Below are 24,748 nucleotides of genomic sequence, written 5' to 3' on the forward strand. Positions count from 1 at the left end.
TTTTAATCAAATTACTTCCCTCGTTGTTCCTGACCCAGAAGGGCAGCTGTCCTCAGTTTTAGCCGTTCTGACTAGACGAGTCATGACAGAACCTGTCTGGGCTAACCAAGAGTGTGTGGTGTGGGAAGGTTCTGCTCCTGTTTTACTGCTGTCTGAATATGCCAGTGCTGGAGCAGAATTTGGAAGATTCTGAATAATTAGCTACTGATTCTCAAAGACAATGTTTCCGAAGTTCAGAAGATAAAGTCAGGATTATAAAAATTTGTATTCTTGGTATAGTAGAAAGAACACTGGGCTCCGAGAATCCGTTCAGTATTTTCTCCCAGCTTTTTTCCTCCCTGCAACGTTGGGCAAATGAGCCTCCCTAGATCTCATTTTTCCTGTCTTTTGTCATCTATAAAATGGGAAAGCTGAACCAGATAATTAATCTGTAAGCTTCTTTCTGGGTCTACACAGCTGTGCTTCTAGATGGGAAGTTATAGAAGAGGAGGAGGCCAATCAGATTGAGTCATGTAGCCATACATTTTTCTCCTCCTTTCTGAGGGTGGCTTCCAGGTGGGAGGGGATGCAGACACCTCAGTAACTGATCTCTGTTTTCCTTTCAGAACATTTTCCAGATGGCGAGGTCACAGCAGAGGGATGTGGCCACCTAGCCTTTCCTCATCTCCTCCTCTTCACCCTCATCCTCTCACCCCTTTCGTCTCCTGTGTCAGACAGAGTAACCGTTAACACAAAAGAAGAGAAAAAGGAAAAAAGTCATTATGTTCAAAAGCCCTAAACTAAATACTATTAATAGTCCCTCTGAATTTCATGTCTCTGGAATTGAGCTGGTAGAGAACAACAGATTGGTCAGCACCAGGAGTCAGCTGAGTTAAGACAGGAAAATAAGCCCAACAATGCGCCAAAGGTATCTTTGTCCTTTCACCTGGGCCTCATACCAACAGACTCTCCTTGTACTATATTTTTAAAACTGGAACTATGAACTCCATCCATTTGCACTGTTCAGACATATATATGTATGTATGTAAAAATTATATATACACAAATTAGCTGCACGTATATACATATATATATTTCTTTTTAAATTTCATATTGATGGCAGTACCTTTTTTAGCTTGTGTTTTTACACACCTTTCACTAGAATTCATGACTTCTCTCTTGCTCTCTTTATTTTGAAACAAACTTTAAAAAGGAAAAAAAATATTTTACCAGGAAAATACCTCTCCTCATGAAGGACTCGATAAGTTTACAACCTGCTTGGGTTTTTCCCCCCTTTTTTGTACTGAGTGAAGATTCTGGCTTATGCATTGCCTAGAGTCTGAGGAGCAAGGAGCATAGTTTCTTTATCTTCCACAAGGCTGCTGGGGAGGAGAAAGAGATGTATATCTCAAGGGCAGCAAGACTTGCAGATCTGCAGGGAGAGTCTAAAGTCTTGGTGTGGTCCTTGATTCTGAGACACCTTTCCTGGTCCATCTCGCTCTCCCACTCATGGCTTTCTAGCCACATTCTCATCTCCTTCTCACTTCCCGAGGGCCCCTTGAATGCTCTTCCTCCACTGGCCTAGAATGGAGGGGAGGGTCAGCTCAGGAGGTTGATGCCACAGGAACCTGAAACACTTCGTGGTTGTAATTTCCCATTTCCCACCATTTCTGAAGCAGGCAGAGTATTAGGGACCAGAGTTAAAGCCAATACCTTTAGGCACAAAGATCGGACTTAGGGGAAAAGAAGGAAGAAATGCCCCTTAAGTACCTAAGCTTTTCCCTATCCATTCCTGACCAATAATCACCCATAACCAGTTTTGTTCTCCGTGACTTCCTTAAAGAGCCGTGTTGGGAAGAGGGCTCTGATGATATCCCCAAGGATTTGGGGAAACTTGGAATGAGTCAGTAGTCTGTGCCAACCAACTACTGCTCATCCAAGCCAGCTGAGGACCCAGGAAGAACCAGTAGGAATAAGACTGATTTGAGTTGGATCTCAATTTTGAATGAAAAGGAGCCCGAAAGAAAACCTTTTTGTCCCTCAAAGAGCTCCTCATCTCTCACCTTGCAGTTTGAGCTTTTGAGACCTGAGAACTGTATCCCAGGACCAGGTGGGGCAACACTCTCAGCCCCCGGCTCTAGAGATACTGCATTGGGGGTGTGAAGTTGGGCTCCCATGCAACCGAAGCACATCTGTGAGCCTTCTTTTCTTTTTCCCTTCTCTACCTTCTAAACAGAAACCTCCATTGGGTGGCATCTTTTGCTTTGTCTAACTGGGAGGCAACCATACTTGGTTTAGTCAGTCTACTGAGCAGTGGTGGGGTGGTTTGAAGTTTCTTTTTCGGTAACTTGTTTTTGCGGATCGTCATGAGGCCACTTTTCTTTCCTTCTCACTCTGTTATCCTGGCAGCTGCTTGCCCCAGGACAGTGTGGGATCATACAGGACACCTGTCTTCCCTCCCCTTCTCCAAACATAGGTGGAATCACAGAATACAGATGTAGGGATGCTAAATGTTTTAAAGTTACAGAGAGTGATCCCTGGTTTGAAAGTTTTGATACAGGATTAACTTCTTTTGGCTTAAATGAATTTAATAATGAGCCAAAGGACCCTAGAAAGAAGATAATGCTGATTCCCCACTCCAAGATGCTAAAGAGGCTTTCGGCTCCAGCTTTGTTCAAATTGTAAACATAGCAGCCGTTTGCCCATATTCCCTCAGAGTGCAAGAGGAATGAACAAATCCGGGGTCCATGCAGTATCCCAAATACTGACCCCCCATTGTGAGATGTGAGATGGTGGGGGGATGGATGCCCATAGGATGGAGGCCCGTTTGGTGGGGGGGTGGATGCTGCTCTGGTCCCTTCATGGCAGAGCATTCATTCACTTGGTGCTTTGGAGATGGGGTGAGGGCCCCATGGGTATTGGCCTGTGGGCAGAATCAAACAGCCCCTACTTGCAGCTATACCACTAACAAAGCACCCAGTTGCATCAAGGAGGGGGGAAGGAGGGAGCTTCTGGAGGACAGCATCTTCCCCTCTTCCACCCACAGCAGGCCTCCTGGACCAGGCAGAGGTCACTGTGGCTTCATAGGTTCAAGCTCTTTTTTGCATGAAGCAGTGTTAGTGTGACACTCCTTTCCCCTGTTGCTCTGTACTTCCTCTCCCTAATCTCTGCTATCTTTCTTAGTCCTGGATTGTGCCCAGGGAGACTTCTGCCCAGTCTTCTTTTGCAGTTTGTCTCTGGGAAGTGGAGGGGCTTGCCCTCCCCTCTGCTTTGTCCCTGCAGAACCAGCAGGATCTTCCTGATCTGTTTTCCTCCCCTCTGCACTCAGTTTCTGTCCTCTTTGGTAAAAGGTCAGAGTTTTGTATAGATCAGGAGAAAATGCAGGCCCTGAGAAACCTGTCCTTACAGAAAGGTTTCCTAGAGCCATGCTTTGGGCTCTCTGCTCTTTATATTTTTATTCTTCTCTTCCATTTTCCTGCCCTACCCTTGCCCTCAGCCTAAGCTCAACCAGGTGTGTGCTCAGGGCAGCTCCTAGGCCTGGCCTTTTTCATTCTGTCATTACCCAGGCTAGTGGCTTTGGTTATCTCCTCTTGTAGCACCAAACCTAGTGCTTGGAGCAATAGTACAGGGCATTGACAGGAGGGGACATCTATCTCAGAATCTGCCAGCTTATGTCCTGGCTCCTAGAAGGCAGTTTTCCTCATGGAGACTACATCCTGGTTGACCTGAAGTCTCCAGACCTGGAGGGACTACTGTGCTCCCTCCTCTCCATTGTACTCTCTGGCTGGGTCAGTTCAGCATAGAGACCATTTGGGCTATTGGAGCCCAGGATACTGCTAGGTTCGCTCACCAGATTGATTGTGTCCCATTAGCTTCCTTTTGAAAGGAGGACAACGCTGTTGATACTCAGAAGAGAGGCAGTGGGTTTGCTTCTTCAACTCCTGTCTTCCAATTCCACCTCCTTCCTTCCTTTCCCTCTAACCCTGAGCACGTCATGCCAGGCCTCACTCATACCAGGACAGCAGCTTACTCCTCAGCAATAATCTCGAGTGTGGGGAATGTTTAGGGTTCTGGGGAAGGGCAGGAGCAAAGAGGGGAATGCTGGGAGCTGGAGGCACTTAGCCATCTGCTAAATTGGACACCAGTTTTATATCATGACCCCCCTTTTTAAGCCAGTGAGCTGGGCTTCAGTTTTCCCCAGGCCATGCATACTTTTAATTTATTTGAGAAACTCTAATTGTATTTTCACTGCAGTATCTTGTATTTTTTATTTGTGATTTGAGAAATGTGAAGAGAAAATACACAGACACATAATGGCTAACAGTGTTTCTTTCATTCCTTGTTCTAGAGCTAACCACTCTAAAATTGTTTGGTAATGTCACTTAGTGTAATTAATTGTAACATATTCTTTTAAATAAATTGATTTATTGATGAAACTAGTTTGTGCTTTCCTAGGCTACACATCCTTTGGCTTGCGTGGGAAGACGTGAAGAGGGATGAGACGGGAGTTAGAAAGGTCAGTCTGAAAAAAAGTAGCTAGAGGAGCACTCTTTTGAGGGCAGGAGATAGAGAAGAGCAGGAGAATGTGGCTTCTTTAAAAATGCCTCCCACTCCCTCAGATGTCAGAGTTGATTGTGCCAGCCCCCCTCCCCCACCAAATCCACGTAAGGCTCACAGGACCCCTCTCCCTCAGCCTTACTCAGAGCCTAGCAAAGCCTTTGGGACACATCTTAGCACTGTCCCTCTACCCCAGCAACATGATACTTCATTTTATAAATGCCTCAGGAGACTGGTCTGAATCTGAACCTAATAACAACAATAATAATAGTAATGCATAATAGTAGGCACTCTGGGTGGTTGTATTCCTTCTGCCCACACCCCTGAGAATAAAGGTGGTTGTGGATATACTTTGTTTTTACAGAGGAGTCTCAGGTGCTGTGACCTAATGACCTACTCCAAAGAAACCTGCTCCTCTCGACATTAGCTCCTGGGCTGAATCTGCTCTGAAAAGCTCAGCATTTGTGTTAGGTCAGATATTTTTGTTATTTTTATAAACCTGTTTTATCTTTATAACCCCTGACCATATGCTTTTGCTCCTTGATTGAAAGCTATAAAAGCAGGAACTACTGTGACATTTCTTTTGGCAGTTTGGGGAGAGACGTTTGTTCTGGGTCTCATTCACTCAGCCATCAGCATTAAATAATTGGAATCTGATAAATCTGATAATGGGTAAATAATTTATTTTTCTTTAACAGGGAAAGAATCGGTAGAGAAATAGTGGAATCCCAGAGCTGAATTACAGAAGTTTAAGTCGACAAATATTGATTGGCTATCTGCCTGCGCAGGGCACCCTGTTCCATACGACAGCAGATACAAAGGAAAAGAGGCATTGTTCCTGCTTTTAGCCCAGCAGAGAACAGAGAGATTCACGAATGCGGGTACATGGCAGTGGAAGGTTGAAGTGCCATAAGGATTAGGAAGAAGAGGGGAGAAAAAAAGACTTCTGGATGAAATCAACTAAGGAGGAGTGCCTGGGTGGCTCAGTGGGTTAAAGCCTCTGCCTTTGGCTCAGGTCATGATCCCAGGACTCATGATCCCAGGGTCCTAGGATCATGATCCCAGGACTCATGATCCCAGGGTCCTGGGATCGAGCCCCACATGGGGCTCTCTGCTCCGCAGGGAGCCTGCTTCTTCCTCTCTCTCTCTGCCTACCTCTCTGCCTACTTGTGATCTCTGTCATGTAAATTAAAAAAAAAAAAAGAAATCAACTAAGGAAATCTTTGTGAAGAAAGTGGTGTTTAAGGTGAACCATGTAGGACAAGCAGGATTTCAACAAGAAGGTTTTTCCACAGACATTATTGAGCTATCATGTGCCTGACACTTAAAATTGGGAATGGAAAGCCATGGGGGGAGGGAAAGGATCAAACACGTCCAGATGAACAATGAGTAGTCCTATTTGATTAGAACTTAGGGATGTGTAGGAATAAGATGAAAGATGAGGTTTGGAGAGCCTTGGATGCTAGGGTGAGGAGTTCTACATTAAAAAAATTTTTTTGTTGTTTTTTGGATCAGCTGCAGTTTAGAAACTGGTACTTCTAAATACATACAGAAGGCTCAATTAGGACACTGTTGGTAAGTGGAGGCAGTGATCATTGAAAGGAGGATGTGAGGGAAAAAAAATGTGGAAGTAATATCTTGTGATTAAATAACATTGAATGCATGTGTCAGGAGTAAAAGACTCCTGAGGTTTCATGAATAGGTGGCTAGAAAATAATATTTAAGAGTTGAAACAGGGAGAAAATGTTTTAGCTTTGGACCTATTACGATTTAGGCATGGGTGAGAAATCTAGATACAGAGGCATCTAGCAGTTACTTCGTAATTATTTGTTGAACACCTAGTGTTCTGGGCGCTTTTGAGGGTGATGGGGATACAGTGGTAAACAAGGTGAAGGACAGACAGCATCTGCCTGTGGATGCATCTGTAGAAGGCTTCTATGGAGAACAGGTTGGAGGAGGGCAGGAAGGGAACCACAGACACAGAGGAGAACTCACCAGAGGGCTCTGGTGGTACGAGGGTGACTTTGGACTTTGTGGCCATGGAGACGGAGAGACAGATATGTGTAGGTCAACAATATATTTGAGAGAGAAGACAAGTAGGGCTTTGCAGTTGGATTGGATAGGAGGCGTGAGATAGCAGTAGTGCTAGACACTCATAAGGAAGACCGAGGGAGGAAGGCATGACCCAGAGTGAGTTCAGGACAAAAGTTAGTTAGAAACAGCTGGGAGTCATTCTTATCAAGTGGATGAGAGGATCCAGTATATTAGAGAGAGACCAGTTTGGGGGGGGCAAGAGGAGCCTGCCTGATTACTCAGGAAAGTAGATCCAGAGAAGGCCCAGAGAATGGGAATCTTCGAAGGACTAGACTCTTGGCTTAGGGTAACTCAAAGTTGTCAGACTCGGAGAAAAGAGTGAGTCTTGGCCATGAGCGGAAACGCCTGCAGTCACAAATACTAGAAGCCAAGACTGGCTTTGGCATTTTAGCAGGAAGAGTGAAAAGACAAAGGAAACCATGTAAATCAGACAGGCTGTGCCCCGTCTCCACTGAGGAAATGGAAACACCTTGCATGACGTTTGTGCATTTCTAAGCTCTCAAAATATGGCCAGGGCATGGGGGTACATTGGAGGAATTATCCAGGGCTTTTCCTGGCCACACTGTTGTCCCTAGAGCCCCCTAACTGTGGATATTTTTCTAAATGTCTGTTTTTGTTTCTATAAATGGAAGGCTTCTCCCAATCCCTGCTATTAATCTGTCAGCTCCACTCTTCTGCCTTAAGTTCTTTCCCCATTCCCTTCTCTTTATGCTGCCATTAACATTGGAACAGTAACTTGATCATTTTAGAAGCAGCAGCTGAGTTTCATTCTGCTTGGTCTGACATAGGGGATCCTATTATTCTCATTTCTTATGTCCTCTGCTTTCTCATTTTGTTACTGCTCAGACCTCTCCTGCTCAGGAGAGGTGGTAGTGAACTTTGGGAGCTAACAGAACTACCCTCCTTTATACCCTCCTTACTATATTTGAAGCTAATATGATGCCAAAGAAATCTGTTTATACAAGGTACAAGTTCAGGACTTCCTTTTCTGACCCTAAGTGTCCTACGTTTTCCCATGAAAGTGCCTGGAGATGATGAGCACTGGGTGATGTATAGAATTACTGATTCATTATATTGTATACCAGAAACTAATATAACACTGTTAACTATACTAGAATTAAAATAATTTTTAAAAAGGACCTGGAAAGGGGTGCCTCGGTGGCTCAGTGGGTTCAGCCTCTACCTTCAGCTCCAGTCATGATCCCAGGGTCCTGGGATGGAGCCCCACATCAGGCTCTCTGCTCGGCAGGGAGCCTGCTTCCTTCTCTATCTCTGCCTGCCTCTCAGCCTACTTGTGATCTCTGTCTGTCAAATGAATAAATAAAATCTTTAAAAAAAAAAAAAAAAAGGACCTGGAGAATCCCTGCCCTAAAATGCTTCCTGTCCCCCAAAAGACTGCCCTTGTGTTTCCCTCTTCATCCTTCAACTTCACTTGTATCTACTGCTTCTCCGGAGAAAATGTGATGGCAGTCTTGCAGGGAGGGACACAGCAGTGAGCAATGACAATAAGTAGTCTTCAGTGTTTGTCCAGGGGCTGCCTGTGATCAGGGAGGATACCAGGAGAAGGAGATTTTGGAGTCTTTTGCCTCCCCACTCCTCCATCCTAAGAGAACCCACCAGTATAACACTTTGGGAGATGCTCTTTGGTCTAAAATTCACCTTCCATCTTTCTGTCCTGACCCAGAAACTGTGGTGAGGACACAAGTGAGACACCTCAAGGGAGAATTCCTGGTGTTGATACCAACTCCTGCTGTCCTTACACACACTTCTGCCTGTCTGTGAACACACACACACACACCCCTATATATTCGAGATTTCAGATGTTCCTGCCTCTCTTCTGAGTAAGGCCCCATCCTTGATCTCTGCCAAGCTAAGAGACTCTTTTCCCTGAAAGAATATCCACAGATATGTTTCTATTGTACTTCACACGTTGCTTCTCTTTTTACTACTTTTACTAGTTCGGAGCAGTTTAAGAGAAGGCCAAAGTATGGGGCCGATGTGGGGGCGGGTGGTGAGGAGCCACATCCATGTGCTCAGCTGGGACAACCCTGGCCTAAGGCTGGCTGGGCTGGAAGGTAAGCAAGTTTAAAGCAGGGAGCATAAAGAGGGTGGGATAGCAGGTTGCTGCTAAAATCAAGTGGCCGAGATGCTGTGAAGTCACACACTACTCCCGTGTGAGCCCATGTGAGCCCCCTGAACCCAACCCTAAGGCAGTTCACAGAGAAGAATCAAAAGAAGACCCAAAGCAGAGGGACCTCAGCACTTACGCAGTCCACCTTCTGCGTGATGGGACTCACTGCCACAGCCTGCTTGGTACTTGGTGGGATCTCTGTTTTGGGTCAAAGAACGGGTAATTGGGCCTGCCTGATGAGAGAATCATGGGCTTTGGAGTCTGACATATTGGGCCTCCTTCCTGCAGCCATCCCTTAGTAGCTTTGTGATTCTGGGTAAGTTAGTTACCCTCCCAAGCCCTTTTTATTTAACCTGTCTATAAAATTATATCCTGCCTCACAGAGTTGTTGGGAGGTTAAGGGAGGAAATGTACATAAAGGGCCTGTAACAGAATCGCAGGGCAAAAGCTTAGCTCCCTGTATCCCACTGATGGATGTAGGGACGGCTCACCCCCACAAACAAGGGAGAAATGGAGACCAGGAATGTGAGACTCAAGTCCCCAGCCTTCAGGGGGACAGGGCTAGATACAAGAAAGGCCTGCTGACCTGCTTTCTTCCCTCTGTGCCTAGTGCTGCAGAGCATTCCAGGATTAAGCCCCAAGGAAGGGCGGAAGAATGGGATCATGAAGCTATGGTCAAGACCTGGACCAGCTCAAAGGTCTTAGACCCTTCTGACAGGTCTCTCTCCCAAACCTCCCCCCCACCCACCTTCCTCCCATCCCCAGTGCACAAAATCCCCTACCCTCAACTTTCCAAGACTCTTATTTGATGCTTTTAAACTTTTTCCTTTATTTAGACAGAAAAGACCAACTCTTTAAAAGTAAAATGCAATAAATAAATAAGTTAAGCATAGAGAAGTGTCTGAAACGGACTCCCCAGTCTCCCCTTACCACTCCCACCCCCCACCACCCGTTTCTTTCCCCTAAAACTTCTTCCTAAAGAAAATGATCAGGTAATAAACCCCTGTAACCCCTCCCCACACCCCTCCTCCCATATACCCAATTACCCCCAAAGCAAAGGGAGAAATCAAGAGAGAGAAAAAATCCAAGGGAAACATTGTCTAAACTCCCAGAAAGAGAGATGGCAGCGTCCGGGCCAGGCCGGGCTGGATAACGCACGGGTGGTAGTGGTATTTACACGGAGGGGACCAGCAGAGACTGTAAACATTTTTAGGGGTTTCGGGGGAGGTCTTTTCCTCATGAAAGGAGGAGGGTCTCTGTGGCTGACTGGTGGAGAGGCAGCCCTCAGGGCTCCCCCACACCCTCCTTAGAGGGGGCCCGTGGGGGAGGCAGTGAGTTTTAGGGCTGGGAGCCCAGGGTTCAGGGATATCCTACCTCTAGCTGAGGGTGGCAGGGAGTGTGAGAACCAGCTTCTGAGAAACCCCTAATGTGGGGAAGAGGCTGGGTTGAAGGTGAGGTGGGGAGCTTATGGGAGGCCCCTCTGTCCTCCCGGGGGCCACAGGCCCGCTGGTGGGGGAGGCAAGTGCGAAAGCTGGGCACAGAAGGTCACCACAGGAACCCCAGCAGAAGGCAGATAGCCCAGAGCCTTTGAGCCTGTCCCTTGCTCCCTCACAAAGGCCAAAAGGGCACCTGGGAGGAAACAGGCCCTTCAGGAGGGGCAGGGTGGTGGGAGTGGGCCGGTGTCCTGTTCCCCCAGGCCTGTGAAGCAGCTTTTGCCCCCAGAGCCCCATCGAGGCCCCGGGCAGGTGTGCAGAGAGGGCTGGGACCAGACGTGGGGAGAGGGGTGTGGTGCCCCTTCCTCTGGTGTCTCCAGACCTGTGAAGTAAGGAGACATGAGTGAAGCTGTAGGGAAGGCACCCCCAATGCAGGTCACAGGCCCTGCCAAAGAGGAGGTAGCTGGGCTGGCTGACGCAGGATAGGATGGGGCCGCTTGGGGAAAGCAGGTCATCAGAAAGGCCTCAGTCCAGACAGCCCCCCAGCTGTTGGACGAGGGGCAGTGATGGAGGAGATGGGAGGGAGAGGGCCCATGATACAGGAAACCAAAGGATATTCAGGAGGAGATATTTACACAGCCCGTGAGAGAAAGAAAGGCTGGAAGACAGAGAGACAGGGACTGGAGGGGACAAAGCAAAGGAGTGAGACAACAGGCAGGCAGGCAGAGATAGCTAAGAGAAAGGAGAAGGGGCAGCGGACAGACAGACACCTGGAGGAAGAGCAAGGCGGCCAGGCTAGGACCTGGAATGGGGCTTAGGGCTGCAGACTTGGGGGCTGAGACCCCCAGACCTTAGAGAGTGCTCTCATTCCTTTTCAGAAAGGAACAAAGAAAGCAAGAGAGAAATGCACAGAACACAGACCACAGTCACCAACCACTGTTGACCAAGCACGTCCCGCGAGCTGCCCCCGGCCCTGACCCTGGGCTGAGGGGCGCTTCCCTCCGCGGCCCCCTCCCCAAAGAACAAACAATCGGCTCCAAAGACAACACGCTCGTTCCATGCAACTTACAGGGGCCCGGAGCAGGGGTCCGGGGATGGGGGCTTCGGCCGACAATGGACACGGGCCCTGGGCTGGGGGGGCCCCCCAGGGTGGGGGGAGTTAAGCAGCCAGGATTGGGGGGAAAGGGGGAGAAACAGAAAATGTGGGTATTGTTCTTGGGTTGTGTTTTTTCAGGGGTTTGGTCCAAAGGAGATTAAACAAACACAAAAGTCCCCAAAGCTCACAGCTCTGTGGCCACGAGGCTAAGGTGGTGATGGCAGTTGGGTGGAGGGGACCCATTTTGTGAAATTCAGGCAGTCCAGCATTTTAGCCTTCTCCACCTAAACCAAAGCTGCTCCTGGGAGGCCTGAAACTTGGACTTCCCCCAGTCTGTTCTGTGCACTCTGCACTGTCCCATGGGTCTATATTGTACAAGAGCCCAGGGTCTATACTACGTGGGGTCCAGGGTGCTGAGGGTCTAATGTCCCCACCTCTCAGGAGGATAAATATTCCAGGAGCCACGATTCTAGAACCTTCCAGTATCCTACACCAGCCCCCTTACTTCCCCAACTCTACTCCTCTAATTCCACTCTGACCCAAAGGAAAACGAATAAGAGAGACACACACAAACACATAGACACTGACCAGACAAATGACACCAAATTCTGAGGAAAACCTGGGAAGTGGACACAGATCTAGACAGACTTGGCTCTCTCTGGGGTCACAGTGTGTGTGTGTGTGTGTGTGTGTGTGTGTGTGTGTGTGTACATGCACACACACAGGTGTATATATGTGTGTGTGTGAGAGAGAGAGAGACAGAATGACTCAGGTGACTGAAAGGTGACAGCAGAAAGTGACTGAAAGGGTGACAGCAGAAGGAACTATACCAGACCCGAGCTTCAAGTGCACAGAGTCAGGCGGGGTAGGGTGGGCATCCCTGAGGCTAGGGGAGCATGGGGTGGGGGCATTCCAAGTGAGGGCCCTGGCTTCAGTGTGAGGGAGTTGAAGAGGTCACAGGATGGGAGCAAGACCCACCTGGGGGCCCTCAGTAGGGCCGGTTGGCATCCTTAGGCCGCTTTAGCTGGACTTTGAGGCGCTTCATGCCAATCTGGAAACCGTTCATGGCCTGGATGGCAGCCTGGGCACTGGCCGGATTGTCGAAACTCACAAAGCCTGAGGTGAGAGGGGCATAAGGCCCAGCCCAACCCCACCTCACTTGCCTGTGCTTAGGGCCAGAGCCTGCTCCTTGGTTCCCTGCTTCCCCACCTCCCTTCCTCCTGGGATCGTGAGGGCCTGGCACACAGCAGGCATTTGATGGGGAGCGGCTGATTGACAGGCTGAGGAAACACAGTGCGGCCGCTCAGCATGCTCTTGGACATTCTTTCCAGCACTCTCTGAAGGGCAGCCCCTTCCTCAGCCCGGATAACTCTGAACCTGCCTTCTGAAAATGCAGACCACTTCTGGCCCTTTGTGACTTCTCAAGCAGGGAGGACAAGGCTCCTTCTCCCCTGAAGCAACTTTTCAAAGACATGAAGGCAAAAGACTCCACTCCCTAAACTTTCCTTTTGAAAACCAAACATCCCGTTCCAGAGACGCTTCCAGACTTTGGAGAGCATGAATTTGACCAGTGCTCAAGGAGAAAAGGTGAAGTTCCAGGTTTTGGAGGAGGAGCTGGACAGCAGCTGGTATGGCATGCTGAGGGTGTAAGAAAGGTTCCTTCTGACCTTGGATAATCTGGATTTCAAAATTTGGGCCCACTGTGACCATGAATGCCTTTAAATGTCTCAGACCTTATCCATATTTGGAGTTTGGCAAAACTGTACTGTATCTTTTGGATCACCACAGTCTTACCAAAACACTTGCTCTGATTGGTGGCCCGGTCAACAAAGACTTTGGCTGAGATGACATGGCCGAAGGGGACGAACATCTGGAGGATCTCTGAGTCCGTGAACTCCTGGGGCAGGTGGTAGATGAAGATGTTGCAGCCGTCAGGGCCTGGATGGCAGCAGACACAGAGGAAGAGCTCAGGAATTGGGAAACACAGGGCAAAGGCCCCACGGAAAGCAGGCCCTGGCAGGGGGACCCTCCCATCCCAGCCCCCACATGCAGGCCAGGGCACCAGACACCTCAGCCCCACTCGCTTTCTTCCCACACATAGGGCCAGAGTCAGGCTTGGAGCAGGCGACAGGGAGTTCCCAGCCCAGGACCAGGGCGCTCCTCTCCCTGAAGGCTCTGGGCCGGGAGAAGGGCGCCCAGGCCGCACCTTCCCGTTGCTGCTGCTGCTGCTGTTGCTGCTGCTGTTGCTGCTGCTGCTGCTGCTGCTGGGGAGGAGGTGGGGGCTGCTGGGCGACCAGGGTTGGGGGAGGCTGCGGGAACGCAGGTGCGACCAGGCTGTAGGCTGCTGGGTAGGCTGCTGAGGGGGCGGTGGGAGAACGGAGAGCTAGTGGGGGTCTCGGGACTCCCCTAGCCCCTGGGGCCCTCTGGCCAGCCCTGTCTCCCTTCGCCTAGCCCAGGCCAGTGGGGTGGACCAGCCCTTGAACTCTGTGTATACTGCCCCTAACGTAGGACCCATGGGACCCATCAGGAAGCCCCAGGGGGTGGCTGGCAGGGCAGGGTGCCTGGAAGACCAGCTTCTCTCCCTCGCTGTCCCTCCTGTCATGGGCCCTGGGCTCCTCACCTGTGTAGTGCTGCATCCCCGCGTAGGCCTGCTGCAGGGGGTCCACAGGTGCCGCGGGGCTCTGGGCTGGGGAGAGCAGCACCAACTGTGAGGGGGGGAGGACGCAGAGCAAAGGCCAGGCAGGTGGGGAACACAGCCTCCCAGGGCGCGGGTGTGACAGGGTGGGAAGAGCACAGAGCGTGGAGTCTGACTGCCTGTGCAACCCTGGACTTCTCTAAACCTCAGCTTCCCTGGCTGCGAATGGGCAGAAGCCTCTGAGCCCAAGGATGCCAGAGCAGAGAAAGCACCTTATGACCCTGAGGCCTGCAGAGGGAGGGTGCACCACAGCTGTCTGTGGGCAGTGGGAGCGGGTGGCTTTGATAGCTGCTGGGGAGAGAGGGGGGCAGGCAGAGACCCCCACCTGGGTAGGGGTGAACCCCGTTGGGATACAGAGCATCAGGGGCAGGTTGCCCGGTGGGCTGGGTGGGCACCGGGCTGTAGCCGTTGACGCCCAGGGCAGCAGGGATTGCCGAGACGGGCGTGGCGGCGATGGCAGGAGGGGTGCTTGTTCCTGGGGAGGAGAAAGCCACAGAGACAGAGCAGAGGAGCGGACACACACACACACACACACGCACACACACAAACACAGAGAACCAGTCAGCAAGGCTGCAGGCATTAGGGAGGAAGCAGGCCACTCTATTGCCCCTGAGTCCCTCTCAGCCCCTCTGGCTTCCCTGAGCAGTGCCCTATGTCCCCTCCCCGCCACATACACACGGACCTGTCCCACTTGTGCCCAGCCCAGACCGGCCTGCCTACCCTGGGCTTTACCTGAGGATGGGGTGATGGGGGTGGCAATGAGGCCATTGGCATTGATGGCAGCCATGTGCTGCATCTGCACGGCGGCCATGGTGGCCATGGGGCTGAGGTAGGCACTGTGAGCCGCCACCAGGGCTGCCTGCTGCTGCATCAGCTGGAGGGAGGGGAGGAGAGGACAGTGGGGCCGGGTCCTGCCGCCCCCACCCCCATGCCCAGCCTGGCTCCCCTCCCAGCCACGGACCGTGGCACTAGAAGGGTGGGGGCAGGTCCTGGAGGCCAGGACGCGGCGGGGAGGGGCCCAGCCCAGGCCCCCGGGGTCAGTGCTCACGGCCTGGGTGTAGGCGCTGTAGGCTCCAAACTGCAGGGCGATGGGGCTGAACATGCCCAGCTGGGTAGCCACCTGCTGCATGCGGCGGAGACCTCGCTCCTTCTCCGTGTCGGCAAACTTCACCACCAGGCTGGATGAGGCACCCTGGGCAGGGGCCACGTGGCGGTTAGGGGGACAGAGGAGTCAGGACCTCTCCTGCTCAGAACCCTCAAGGCCTGGCCTCGGTTCCATCCCTCCAGGCTTGGCCTCCTGGGGAGGACAGCCATCAGGGCGCCTCTGTCCAATGGGAAGGTTTTCATCCCAGCTTCCCCCTGTGCCAGGATGGGCGAGAGGCTACAAAAAGTTGAGGAACTCGAAGGCACGTGTTTGGAAAGGGAATAGCCTACTGAAATCAGAAGGGTGCCTCTGGCTTCGTAAGGATTCCGAGCTAGAAATCATCCCAGCCAATATTTAATCTCAGCCTGGTCATCCCATCTAGCTGCCCCAGTCCCCACACCACGATGCCCATCCCCACACCCTGACCCTTGTGGTATGCTCAGAGCATGAAGCCTCAAATTTTAATACCACCTCGAGCTAAATAAAAACCAAACCCAAGGAACATGTGCGGAGATTCTGTAGAATTCTGGACTCTAGAATGCAATTCTCTATTTAGTGGTGCATCCTCTCGGCCAAGGCCCAGCTAATCGCTTGCCCAGCCTCTGCTGAGGGCGCTTCAGAGTCAGCTAGGTCCATCAGAGAAACACACTCTGCTGGAGAGCCCCCCACGAGCACAGTCTGTTGGCCAGGGCATGTGGGGCCTCTAAGCAAGTGTTCCGATGCCCAGCCAGGGAAGGTGGGGTGTACAGGAAGGTGGGCGAAGAGATAGGAGATGGAGAGGCTGAGGAGTGAAGGAGGCTGGAGAGGAGGGCAAGACCTGTGCACTGGAGGTGAGGGGTCAGAGGTGGGGGGATGTCATCTGAAATGTGAATGTGGGGGTGCTCACCGGCAGGGTCCGGCTGCTGTGAAGGGTGTTGATGGCCGCCTGGGCCTCTGCGTGGGTCTGGAACTTGACAAAGGCGCAGCCTACAGCATCCAAGAGCAAGGAGGAAAGGGTGAGTGCTCACCCTCAAGGGCCCCCAAAGTTCCTGTCGCCAGGGAGCCAGGGGGAAAGGAGCAGAAAGGCCAGAGGGCCCGGCTGGGGAAGGGGGAGCCACTGGGTACCTTTGCTGGTGCCATCTGGCCCCCGGAGCACAGTGCACTCGTCTATGGTCCCAAAAGGCTCGAACATCTTCCTGACGTCCTCATCTGTCTGCTGCTTCCCTAGCATCCCCACAAAGAGCTTCCGGTCTTCTGGGGGGTAAGGCACAGGACAAGGGGCACGTTCAGGGCTCCCTGGCTACTTTCCCCCAATCTATTCCCGCCAGGACAGGCACAAATCCTGCCCTTCACCTTTGGCAACTCCCTGGAGCTCCAGGCACTCCCCTTATCCTGAGACTAAGGCTACTAGCAGTGACGCCAGTGATTTTTGGTGAAATGGGATATACAGATACATAGGGTGCTCAGCCCAGTTCTGAAGGGCTTGCACTTTCCTCTGGGCTTCAGTTTGGCCATCTCTACAATGGGCTAGATGACATCCCCTTTGACAACAACCCACACCTTGACCAGGAACCCTTTGGAATTCTCAGATTTCCTTCCTCAAGAGAGGCTGCCCCTCAGTTACTCTAAGCCCTGGGCCTGAGTCCCAAGTCCAAGGGTACAGAACCTACCTCCTCGGCTCTCGCTGTCGGCCGGCTTGACCTGGATCGGCCTGTTCATCTAAAAGGAGAGAAGAGAAGGCAACTGCTGGGGACCTCCTCTGAACCCGACAAGAGCCACCCCTCACCCCCAGGCCGGGACCTGCAGAGAGGCTAGAGGAAGCAAGCCCCAGGCCCTAAACCGATGATGGGAAGGAAGGGATGGGCCTAATCTTGTTTAGGATTAGGACCGGGGGGGATTAGAGGCAGTGGGAGGTCAGGATGTCTAGGAGGATGCTCCTGGGCCCACTCCAGGCCCTGGTGAAGCCCCAGGTAACTTGGCCAGGGACAAGTGATGCTCTCTTTAGGGGGAGAATGGAACTTCCCATAGGACCTGGCTCCCCAGATGGAGCCCAACCAAGGGGCTATTCAGCAAGAGCTGCCTCAATTTTACAAAGTAGGGGCAAGAGAGGCCTCTCCAGTGAGCAGCCCCAAGGAAGACTATCGACCCAGGAACACCCTGACTTCCTTCTGACCCCAGAGGTGTGTCTGCTTCTCTATCTGCCCCCCTACACCCCTTGACCCCAGGGGGAAGGCACTCGGGCAGCACAAAGGGAGCAGATGCCCAGTCTCCGTGGCAACGGGAGAATGCGCGCCATGGCAACCGCCCACTCAGCCTGATTTATCCCTCCCGTCGCCCTGGCGACCGTGGTGACGTCATCACTTCTGCTGCTCCACACACCCGGAGAAGGAGTGGGGGGGGTGAGAACAGGGTATGCTGGGGGTGGAGGATTTGGAGGGGGCTGGGAGGTGGGGGAGGGGCCCAGGACAAGCTTCCTGATTCGCGCTGAGCAGGCTCTGCAGGGGCCACACTGTCCCTTCTTCCTCAGCCTTCCTCCTCCAGATCAAATCCTTGGTGTCTCACAGCTGAGAGGGCTCCGAAGGAAGAACTGCTGTCCCATGCTCTTTTGACATTCTCCCTGTACCCTGAAGTCCTCCAGAGCTCTCCCTTCTCTTCACTCCTGCAGCATCTCCCTTTGTTCGGTCTCCAGTGGAAATGCAGACACCCCTCAGTTCCCCCCTCCATGATCTTGCCTGGTGAGGGGACTTAGCAATGACTTCTGCAGGTTGATTTCCTTCACTGGGGGCAGGGGACATCTTCAGAACTGGAGGGAGGGGAAGGACTCAGTATTTCGTGTCTGAAAATATTTTGCTACTGAGGGGCTATCCTAGCTCCAGTGACCAAAAATATTAAACAAAAGAAACCATTTGTTGACATTCTGAGGGGAGCTACGGGTATCCTCAGGAAAGGCATCTGACTGGGGGTCAGGAGATCCAGGTTCAGGGACTAGCCCTGCCACTCACTAGCTGAGTGACCCTGGACAAGTCACTTCTCTCCTCAGGACCTTAATATTCTCCTCTGTAAAACAGTGGGGCAGATCAGGTGGTGGTGAATCAGGTTCCCCTCAGCTCTAGTGTTCCAGCCTTTGGGGATCTCGTGTGCCGTCACTTCACACAGAGAAGTACAGGACTGGTAGTGGGCCCCTTGACCCTTCTCACACATAGACCCTCCACCCTGGTATCCAGCCATTCCAGTCAGTGCGACAGGACTCTGCTGGTGAGGGAGCCCAGGCCTGGATCAAACCTAAGCCGCACCTTGGCGGACACCCCTGTCCTGCCCCACCCCCATTTATGGATCCAAGAGCAGCTGGCTGGGGGGAGGTGGGTAACAGTCACCCAAATCCTCCAGCCAATCTGCCCCCAGCTTTATCCTCCACCAATCTGGGATTATCCCATCAGTTTCAATCTCCTCAGGAGCTTGCACCTGCGTGTGTGTGTGTGTGTGTGTGTGTGAGAGAGAGAGAGAGATGTGGGGTGGGGGTGGGGGTTAGACACCCAGGGCGCTCAGTTTTGCACGCTGTAAAGGGCCCCACGGGCACCTTAGCCCCAGCCACACCTCCTACAGAAGACGTACACTCCACACCAGGATCTTTCCACAGCATCAGGGAATTCTTGAGTTGACACTATCCCTTTCCCAAAATGCCCCTAGGGATCTGAGGTTCTAGGCAAAGGTGGGGAACCTGAGACCCAGAAAGAAAGGATGCCATTCCCTTACTGCACAGGCTTCCAGGCACAGAAATAGCACCTCAGTAAATATCCACAGCTGATAGGGATTCACACAAAGACACACAGAAGCGCACAGGCTGCGTGCGGCGCAGGTCACGTTGACAGAAGGTCCCCGACACAGCCTCCCTCAGAGCACTCCCCCCACCAACCCATGTCCAGGCTCTCCTTCTTGGCCTGGCACTTCCTGTGGGAAGCTCGGTCTTTGTTAGCTCAGCTCAGGCACACCTGCCCCCTCCCCTGAGTCCAGCTGGGCCCTGTTTACCTGGCAACCCAGGCTCCGGTGCCTCTCTTCCCTAACCACCACCAGCCAGGTGATAAGCCCTCCTGAGGGCCTCCCAAAGAAGAGGAGGCTATTTATACTCACTCAGACTGCTCCCCCACTGACTTGGTCACTCATAAGGCCCTTATCCTTTTCACCAATAGCAAAGACCTCACTTCCAGCAAGAGCTCCTATTTCCAGAAAATCTCATTCTCCAGAGGACACAGGCCTTCTGCTCTGCCACCCCTGGCTCCTGACTCCCTTCCACCTGGTGTCCCAGACCACACATGGATCCTTTCCACGGAGCCCAAATTCACTGGCCCAACAGCGAGCCAACAGGCAGGGCCCCTAGCCCCAGAGTGGGACTTCTGCCTAAGGAGAGGGCGGAGGGCAGGCGAGGCAGAATTAGTTCCTCCCACCACCACCTCCAGGAGGCCACACCCTCCCGCAGGAAGAATCCACAGGCCTTTGGCAGAGCCTGTCCTGGGGACACTCAGGGGAGAGAAAAGGAAATGGGGCTTGACAGCCACAGGTCCAGCCTCCATTCTTCCTCTGCAGCTGAAGTATCACCCTCATATAGCGGGACCGTGCAGATTTCGGGGTGACAGAGATGGGGAGGAAGGAGAGAGAGCTAAATGCTCCCATTAAAAAAGAGCCTATATTGGGGCACCTGGCTGCCTCAGTCGGTAGAGCATGTGACTCTTGATCTTGGGGTTGTGAGTTCAAGGCCCACATTGGGAGTAGAGATTACTTAAACATAAAATTAAAAAAAAAAAAGCTTGTATTAGGAGGGTGTGGAGGGAGGTTAGACAGCAGGAAAAACTTCCCACAGAGGGGATGCACTAAACAGGCATGCGTGCACACGTACACACACACACACACACACACACACACTGAATGACTATTTGAGGAAACAATGCTGCCAGGAACGCAGGTGGCAGAGAAAAAGACCTGGGGGATACAAAGGGTCAGGCAGAGCCTGGACATAGACATCTGCTCCCCTAGACGCCCCAAGCCCCCAGCACAAGGGTACCCTTGGAGGATAGGACCTCCCCCCTCCATTTCCTACTAGAGGCTCTGTCAGGCCATTCTGGATCCTGTCTGGAGGCAAAGGCCGAAGTGGAGGCCTCAGTGTCACCTGGGAGCTCACTCAGGGGCGGGGCTAGACAATCATTAACCAGATGCCCTCTTCCCTCACCTGCCACCCCGGGCCTATATTTTTTTCCAGGAAGTGGGGGCAGAGACCTTCTGCACCCTGACAGTCAGAACCCTGCCCTAGCTCACAGACAGCTGGAGGGGGCAGACCCAGGCCAGGTCCCTTCCTAGCAAGACGGCAGGAAAAGAAGAGACGTTGTGACTAAGATGAAAACTATTGAATTGTCAGGAGTCTCCACAGAGGAAAGGAAAGAAAGGAAAGTTGGAATGTGACGTGATGGAAACCAGGCTTCCCAGGGAAGAGTGTGCCCACACCCACGCAGCCAGGCTGGAGGGCACACGCGCACACATGTGCACATGCACGTGCACACACAGGCTCCCCAGATCCCAAGCCTGCTCTCTCTCTCTCACAGCCGTGCACACACACACACACACACACACACACACACACACACGAACACACACAGATCCTTAATGCCATAGGCCAGGGCTGTTCCAGTGCCTTGCCACCAACTAGGACGAGATGGAGGGGAGAAAGCCAGTCTGACTGTGGGATTTGCTCTCTTAGCTGCATTTAAGGGTTGAGGGCCACAGAGGGAATGGGTCACGGACCTACTGAAGGTTTGAAGTTGGGAGTGACTGAAGCAGTTCTGATTTTCCTGGATGCCCCCACCCTCTTTGCCCATCTGTTTTGTCTACTTCCCTCCCAGGAAGGAATGGAGAATCAGCCTTTTTCTCCATGCCCCACATAGGGGAAGGGGTAGAGGCTCCAGCACCCAGGCCGGGCTCAGCAAATGTTTGCCTGAGGGATGAATGGGGTAAGCTCTCAGTACTACTTCCTGGGGCTCAGGGGGTGCGAGGCAACAGAAGCACACAGACATGGGAATAGAATCGCACAACCTTTCCCCCCAGGCTGCATGGCAGGAGGCAGCCTCAGATTCTCTATCCCTGCCAGCCCAGGCCTGGGACAATCTGCACAGCTATCTCGAAAGAAGAGAAAAAGAGCTCTGACTTTTCAGGAGAGAGGCCATGCCAGAGGGCACCCCTGCCGACCTGGGCACACTTTGGGGGTCAGACTTGATTCTCCGCAATGATGCCTGCCCCTGCCCTTGCTTGCCCCCGCCCATGCCCCCCCGGGGCTCTGCTCCACCTTGATGCCCAAAGCTCTTCCTAGGAGACGCGAGGTGAGTCTTTGAGAGCACAGAAGCCCACACAGAGATGCTAGTCCAGCAGGTACCCACTGTCCCGGTCACAGTCAGACATTCCATCCCCAGAGCCACAAAAGAGTGCCTGGGTGCCTCCTGCTTACTTTGCCACACACTTGGTATCCGGAGTCTCTCCCCATGCCTCACAACCAGCTAAGCTCTCTAAGTGTTGTCCCATGAGCAGGCCGGGAAGTGGAGAAGGGGCTGCACCTGCTCTTTACAAAGGTCACATTTGCTCTGCTAACCGCTGTCTTCCTTCTCTCCAGGTAGAAGAAATGAATGCATCTTCAGCAAGAAAGAGGGCTGTTAGAAGGAGAGGGGGGCCTCCTGGTGATGAGAGGAGGTAGGAAATGAGTTCTGTGTCTCAGAAAGGTGGTGAGCCCCCTGCCCCTTCTAGCGCCCTTCTCAGGAGTGCCCTATGAATATGGGACTCACCCCTGGAAGCGTCTTCTGTTCGTGCAGGGCGCTCTGGGCCTTCAGGGCTGAATCGCGGGCACAGTATGTCAGGAAGGCACATCCTGAGGAGGGGCAGGGGCAGAGAGACCGGGTGGGGGTGAGTCCCTGATATCCCCTCCCTAAAAGGATCCCCCCAGCCATGACACTGAGGACTGGGAGGCTTGTCTCTTCTTGCCCCTCTCTGGCCGCTGGAGTGGGAAGGTGTCTGAGAGGGGCCAGACATTTTGCCCCAGGGAGTCTCTGGGCTGAGTCGTTGAGAGAGGGGGCTTTGTGTGGGGGGAGAAGGGGCATGTGGTTGCCAGACAAGTGTGTGCAGTGTGGTTTCTCTCTTCCTTTGCTGGCCTCTTTTCACCTTCTCCTTTGCCTCTACCTCCCTCCATCTTGGTTCCCATCACCCTTCTCCTCTCCCATTTTCCCTATTTCCTCATCTCTCTCCAACTCTGTGGGAGGCAGGTGGAGGGTGAAAAGTGGGATGGAGGAGAAGGAAAAGGGAGAGCAATTCACTGCAAGTCCCTAGGCCATTTGACAGGGGACACAGTGGGCCCTCCACCCCCACCCCCAGTGCCTGGAGCTCTCCAAGTCCTGACCGGGGCCTGACCCTGCTTAGCAAGAGTGCACAGCCCTTGGACAGCCCAAGGAATGCCTCTTGGCCAGCCTCTCTCAAGTTCCCGCCCCCACACTTCCCAGATCTATACCAGTCTCTGTCCTCCACACCCTGCTTCTCAGGTCCCTCTCTTGGGTCCTGGAGCTGCCCTGCCCAGTCCATGTCCACTCTTGCCAGGGTGACCCCCACCTCAATAGTGTCTGAGACCTACTAAGATTCCCAGGCGAGTGTGCACACACGCACACACACACACACACACCCCTGCTGGCTCCTTATCTCCCAAACCAGATCTCTTGGTCCTCCATCCTCCTTTGAGTTCATCCACGACATCACCCTCTCATCTCTGGAGTCCACATCTCTGCATCCCCTCTAAACTCTTCCCCTAAAGAGGCCATCCTAAGGCCTGCATCCGAGTCCCCGCTCACCCTGGCTGTTCTCTTGCAGCTCCTCCATCCACTCCTTAGCCCCTGAACTCTTTCCTTCCACATTGGCCCTTTCCAGCTGCTCCAGTCCTCCAGACTGGCTTCCCCTCCTCCCAGCCTCCCCTCCCACCCCTGGCATCTCTCCAGCCTGGCCTGACCCCTCACCCTTGTGCAGCCCGGTGTACTTGTCCTTGATGACAGTCAGCTCGAAGATCCGACCAAACTGTTCGAAGATGGGCTTCAGGTCCTTTTCCTCCAGATGCCTCGGGATCTGCCCCACAAACAGCTTGATGGCATCCGGCTCCTTCATTGGGGCGGCCCAGGAGGAGGGGCCGAGGGGAGCAGGGAGAGGCCCAAAGGCCAGGGGGAGCTGCCCAGCAAGGAGGCAAGTGGTGGGGGCCGGGGCCCAGCCGGGGCTGGCTTTCCCTTTGGCCCCCAACCACAGTGCTGAGCAGAGGGGCAGCTCTTCACACAAAGGAGGCCTAGGGAGTTGAGGGCTAGGGGTCAGGGGTCTAGGCAGACACTGTCATGCCACCAGGGGGCATAGCCCAAACAAATGATCTCCCTCCCAGAGATCTGGCAAATATCCCAGAATGGGGGTCAGTGTGCTCAAGATCTGGAGGATTAGGGTGGTATCTGGGGTGCTGGGAACTGGGGGTTAAGAGCTGGAGTCAGGGAAAGGGCCTGAGGAGGGTGATGGAGATGGAGGCTTAGGGGTTAGGGGCCTGGTAGGTTGCCAGCAGCGCCCGGGTTGGGGGGGAGCACTCCTGATGTGGGGCAGGTGGAGCTCTCGTTGGCTTTCCCGGGAGGACACCTCCCCTGTGGCGGATTCTTCTGCTGGGTCCGAAGATCCCTGAGGCCAGATGCTTGATCTCTGATGGCGGCAGGGCTCCGGGGGTCCCTTTTGCCTTGCCGCCCCCCTTCAGGTCCTCCCCTCAGCCCCCCTCCCACCCCCACCCTGGTCCCTGGGCCTGGGTTGCTGCTGGCTGCTCCCGCTGCTGGGGCTGCCTGCTTTCCCGGTCACCTGGGTCCCGGAGCTCTGCTCTCCGGCCGCGCTCTCCTCAACAAAAACCTCCCCCCTCCACACCCCCCTCCCCACTCCCACCTCCTTTCCCCTGACATCAGTGATGTCAGTCTCAGGGGTGGAATACAAATTCTCTACCCTGGAGAGGGACGCACAATACAGACAAGAGCCACGCCCTCTTTCTATCTCCTTCCTCCCTGACTCCCTTCCCACCCCAAGAAGAGCAGCTGGTGCTGTTGATAATAACCCTTCCCCCATCTTACTCCCCAGTCACGAGCTGGGCAAGACACTAAGATGGAGAATTTATAGAGGAGCCCTAAAGTGGGGTCCATTGTTCCGGGGGCTGGAGCTGTCCCCGGTGCTGGAAGCGAAGACCCAGGAGAGGGGAGCAGGGGGGAGGAGGAGAGGGGAGCCGGCATCTGGGGAGACTGAGTGTGGGGAGCAAAGGAAAGAATCTGGGGAAAAGAAAATGTCATAGAAAGAGTTGGGAAGGTTGGGAGTGGAGGGAGGAGGGAGATGTAGATGGGGCGGGAAGCAGGTCTCAGAGCCTGGAGGAAAGGGCAGAAGGGGACCCAGAGAGGAAAGATGGAAAGTGGGGGGGGGGGGAAGCGGGGTGAAATGAGCACAGAGAGAGAACTGTGTATTTTCCGGAAAAAGATCCAAGAAAAACTATGTCTTGCTGGCATTTGCCAACGCCCCCTTCTCTCCCTCTGGGTGGTTTGTGTGTGTAAGTGCGTGGGCAGGGAGACAG

At 53.1% G+C, this 24,748-nt stretch overlaps 2 protein-coding genes across 8 annotated transcripts in view; one reads left to right on the plus strand and one right to left on the minus strand.

Annotated features, from left to right (window-relative positions):
- SNX27 (sorting nexin 27) overlaps positions 1 to 4,415 on the plus strand; it is a 65,963-nt gene extending 61,548 nt beyond the window's left edge. The window contains exon 12 of the mRNA XM_044239241.1: positions 606 to 4,415. Coding sequence (XP_044095176.1) covers positions 606 to 653 — 48 coding nt within the window. The 3' untranslated portion in view covers positions 654 to 4,415. The remainder of the gene's footprint in view (positions 1 to 605) is intronic.
- Positions 4,416 to 10,279: 5,864 nt separating this feature from the next.
- On the minus strand, positions 10,280 to 24,052 carry CELF3 (CUGBP Elav-like family member 3). 7 transcript variants are annotated; one of them, XM_044239243.1, is made up of 14 exons: positions 23,998 to 24,052; positions 23,139 to 23,826; positions 21,927 to 22,009; positions 16,779 to 16,827; positions 16,234 to 16,362; positions 16,016 to 16,095; positions 15,034 to 15,177; positions 14,718 to 14,859; positions 14,311 to 14,460; positions 13,911 to 13,976; positions 13,497 to 13,646; positions 13,085 to 13,228; positions 12,269 to 12,406; positions 10,280 to 10,576 (listed from the first exon to the last, which is right to left on the minus strand). In XM_044239243.1, exons 2-13 carry the CDS (start codon positions 23,281 to 23,283, stop codon positions 12,279 to 12,281), a joined length of 1,410 nt encoding a protein of 469 aa, XP_044095178.1. In that variant the 5' UTR covers positions 23,284 to 23,826; positions 23,998 to 24,052; the 3' UTR covers positions 10,280 to 10,576; positions 12,269 to 12,278. The 7 variants fall into 7 exon arrangements, with proteins under 7 accessions (XP_044095178.1, XP_044095184.1, XP_044095182.1 ...); XM_044239249.1 differs by having other exon boundaries at positions 16,234 to 16,359; positions 23,139 to 23,244; positions 23,998 to 24,038; XM_044239247.1 differs by having other exon boundaries at positions 23,139 to 23,244; positions 23,998 to 24,038.
- Positions 24,053 to 24,748: the final 696 nt, after the last annotated feature.

This window comes from Neovison vison, chromosome 2, assembly GCF_020171115.1.
Source record: "Neovison vison isolate M4711 chromosome 2, ASM_NN_V1, whole genome shotgun sequence".
NCBI classification, from domain to species: Eukaryota; Metazoa; Chordata; class Mammalia; order Carnivora; family Mustelidae; genus Neogale; species Neogale vison.

Bases quoted from the DNA above. Each gene is read 5' to 3' on its own strand.
- CELF3 (XM_044239243.1), bottom strand. From the start codon at position 23,283: ATGAAGGAGCCGGATGCCATCAAGCTGTTTGTGGGGCAGATCCCGAGG. The intron at 15,178-16,015 runs GTGAGCACCCCC...GCCCCTGCCCAG, and splicing joins ACAGCAGCCGGACCCTGCCG to GGTGCCTCATCCAGCCTGGT. The intron at 12,407-13,084 runs GTAAGACTGTGG...CTCTCACCTCAG, and splicing joins CAATCAGAGCAAGTGTTTTG to GCTTTGTGAGTTTCGACAAT.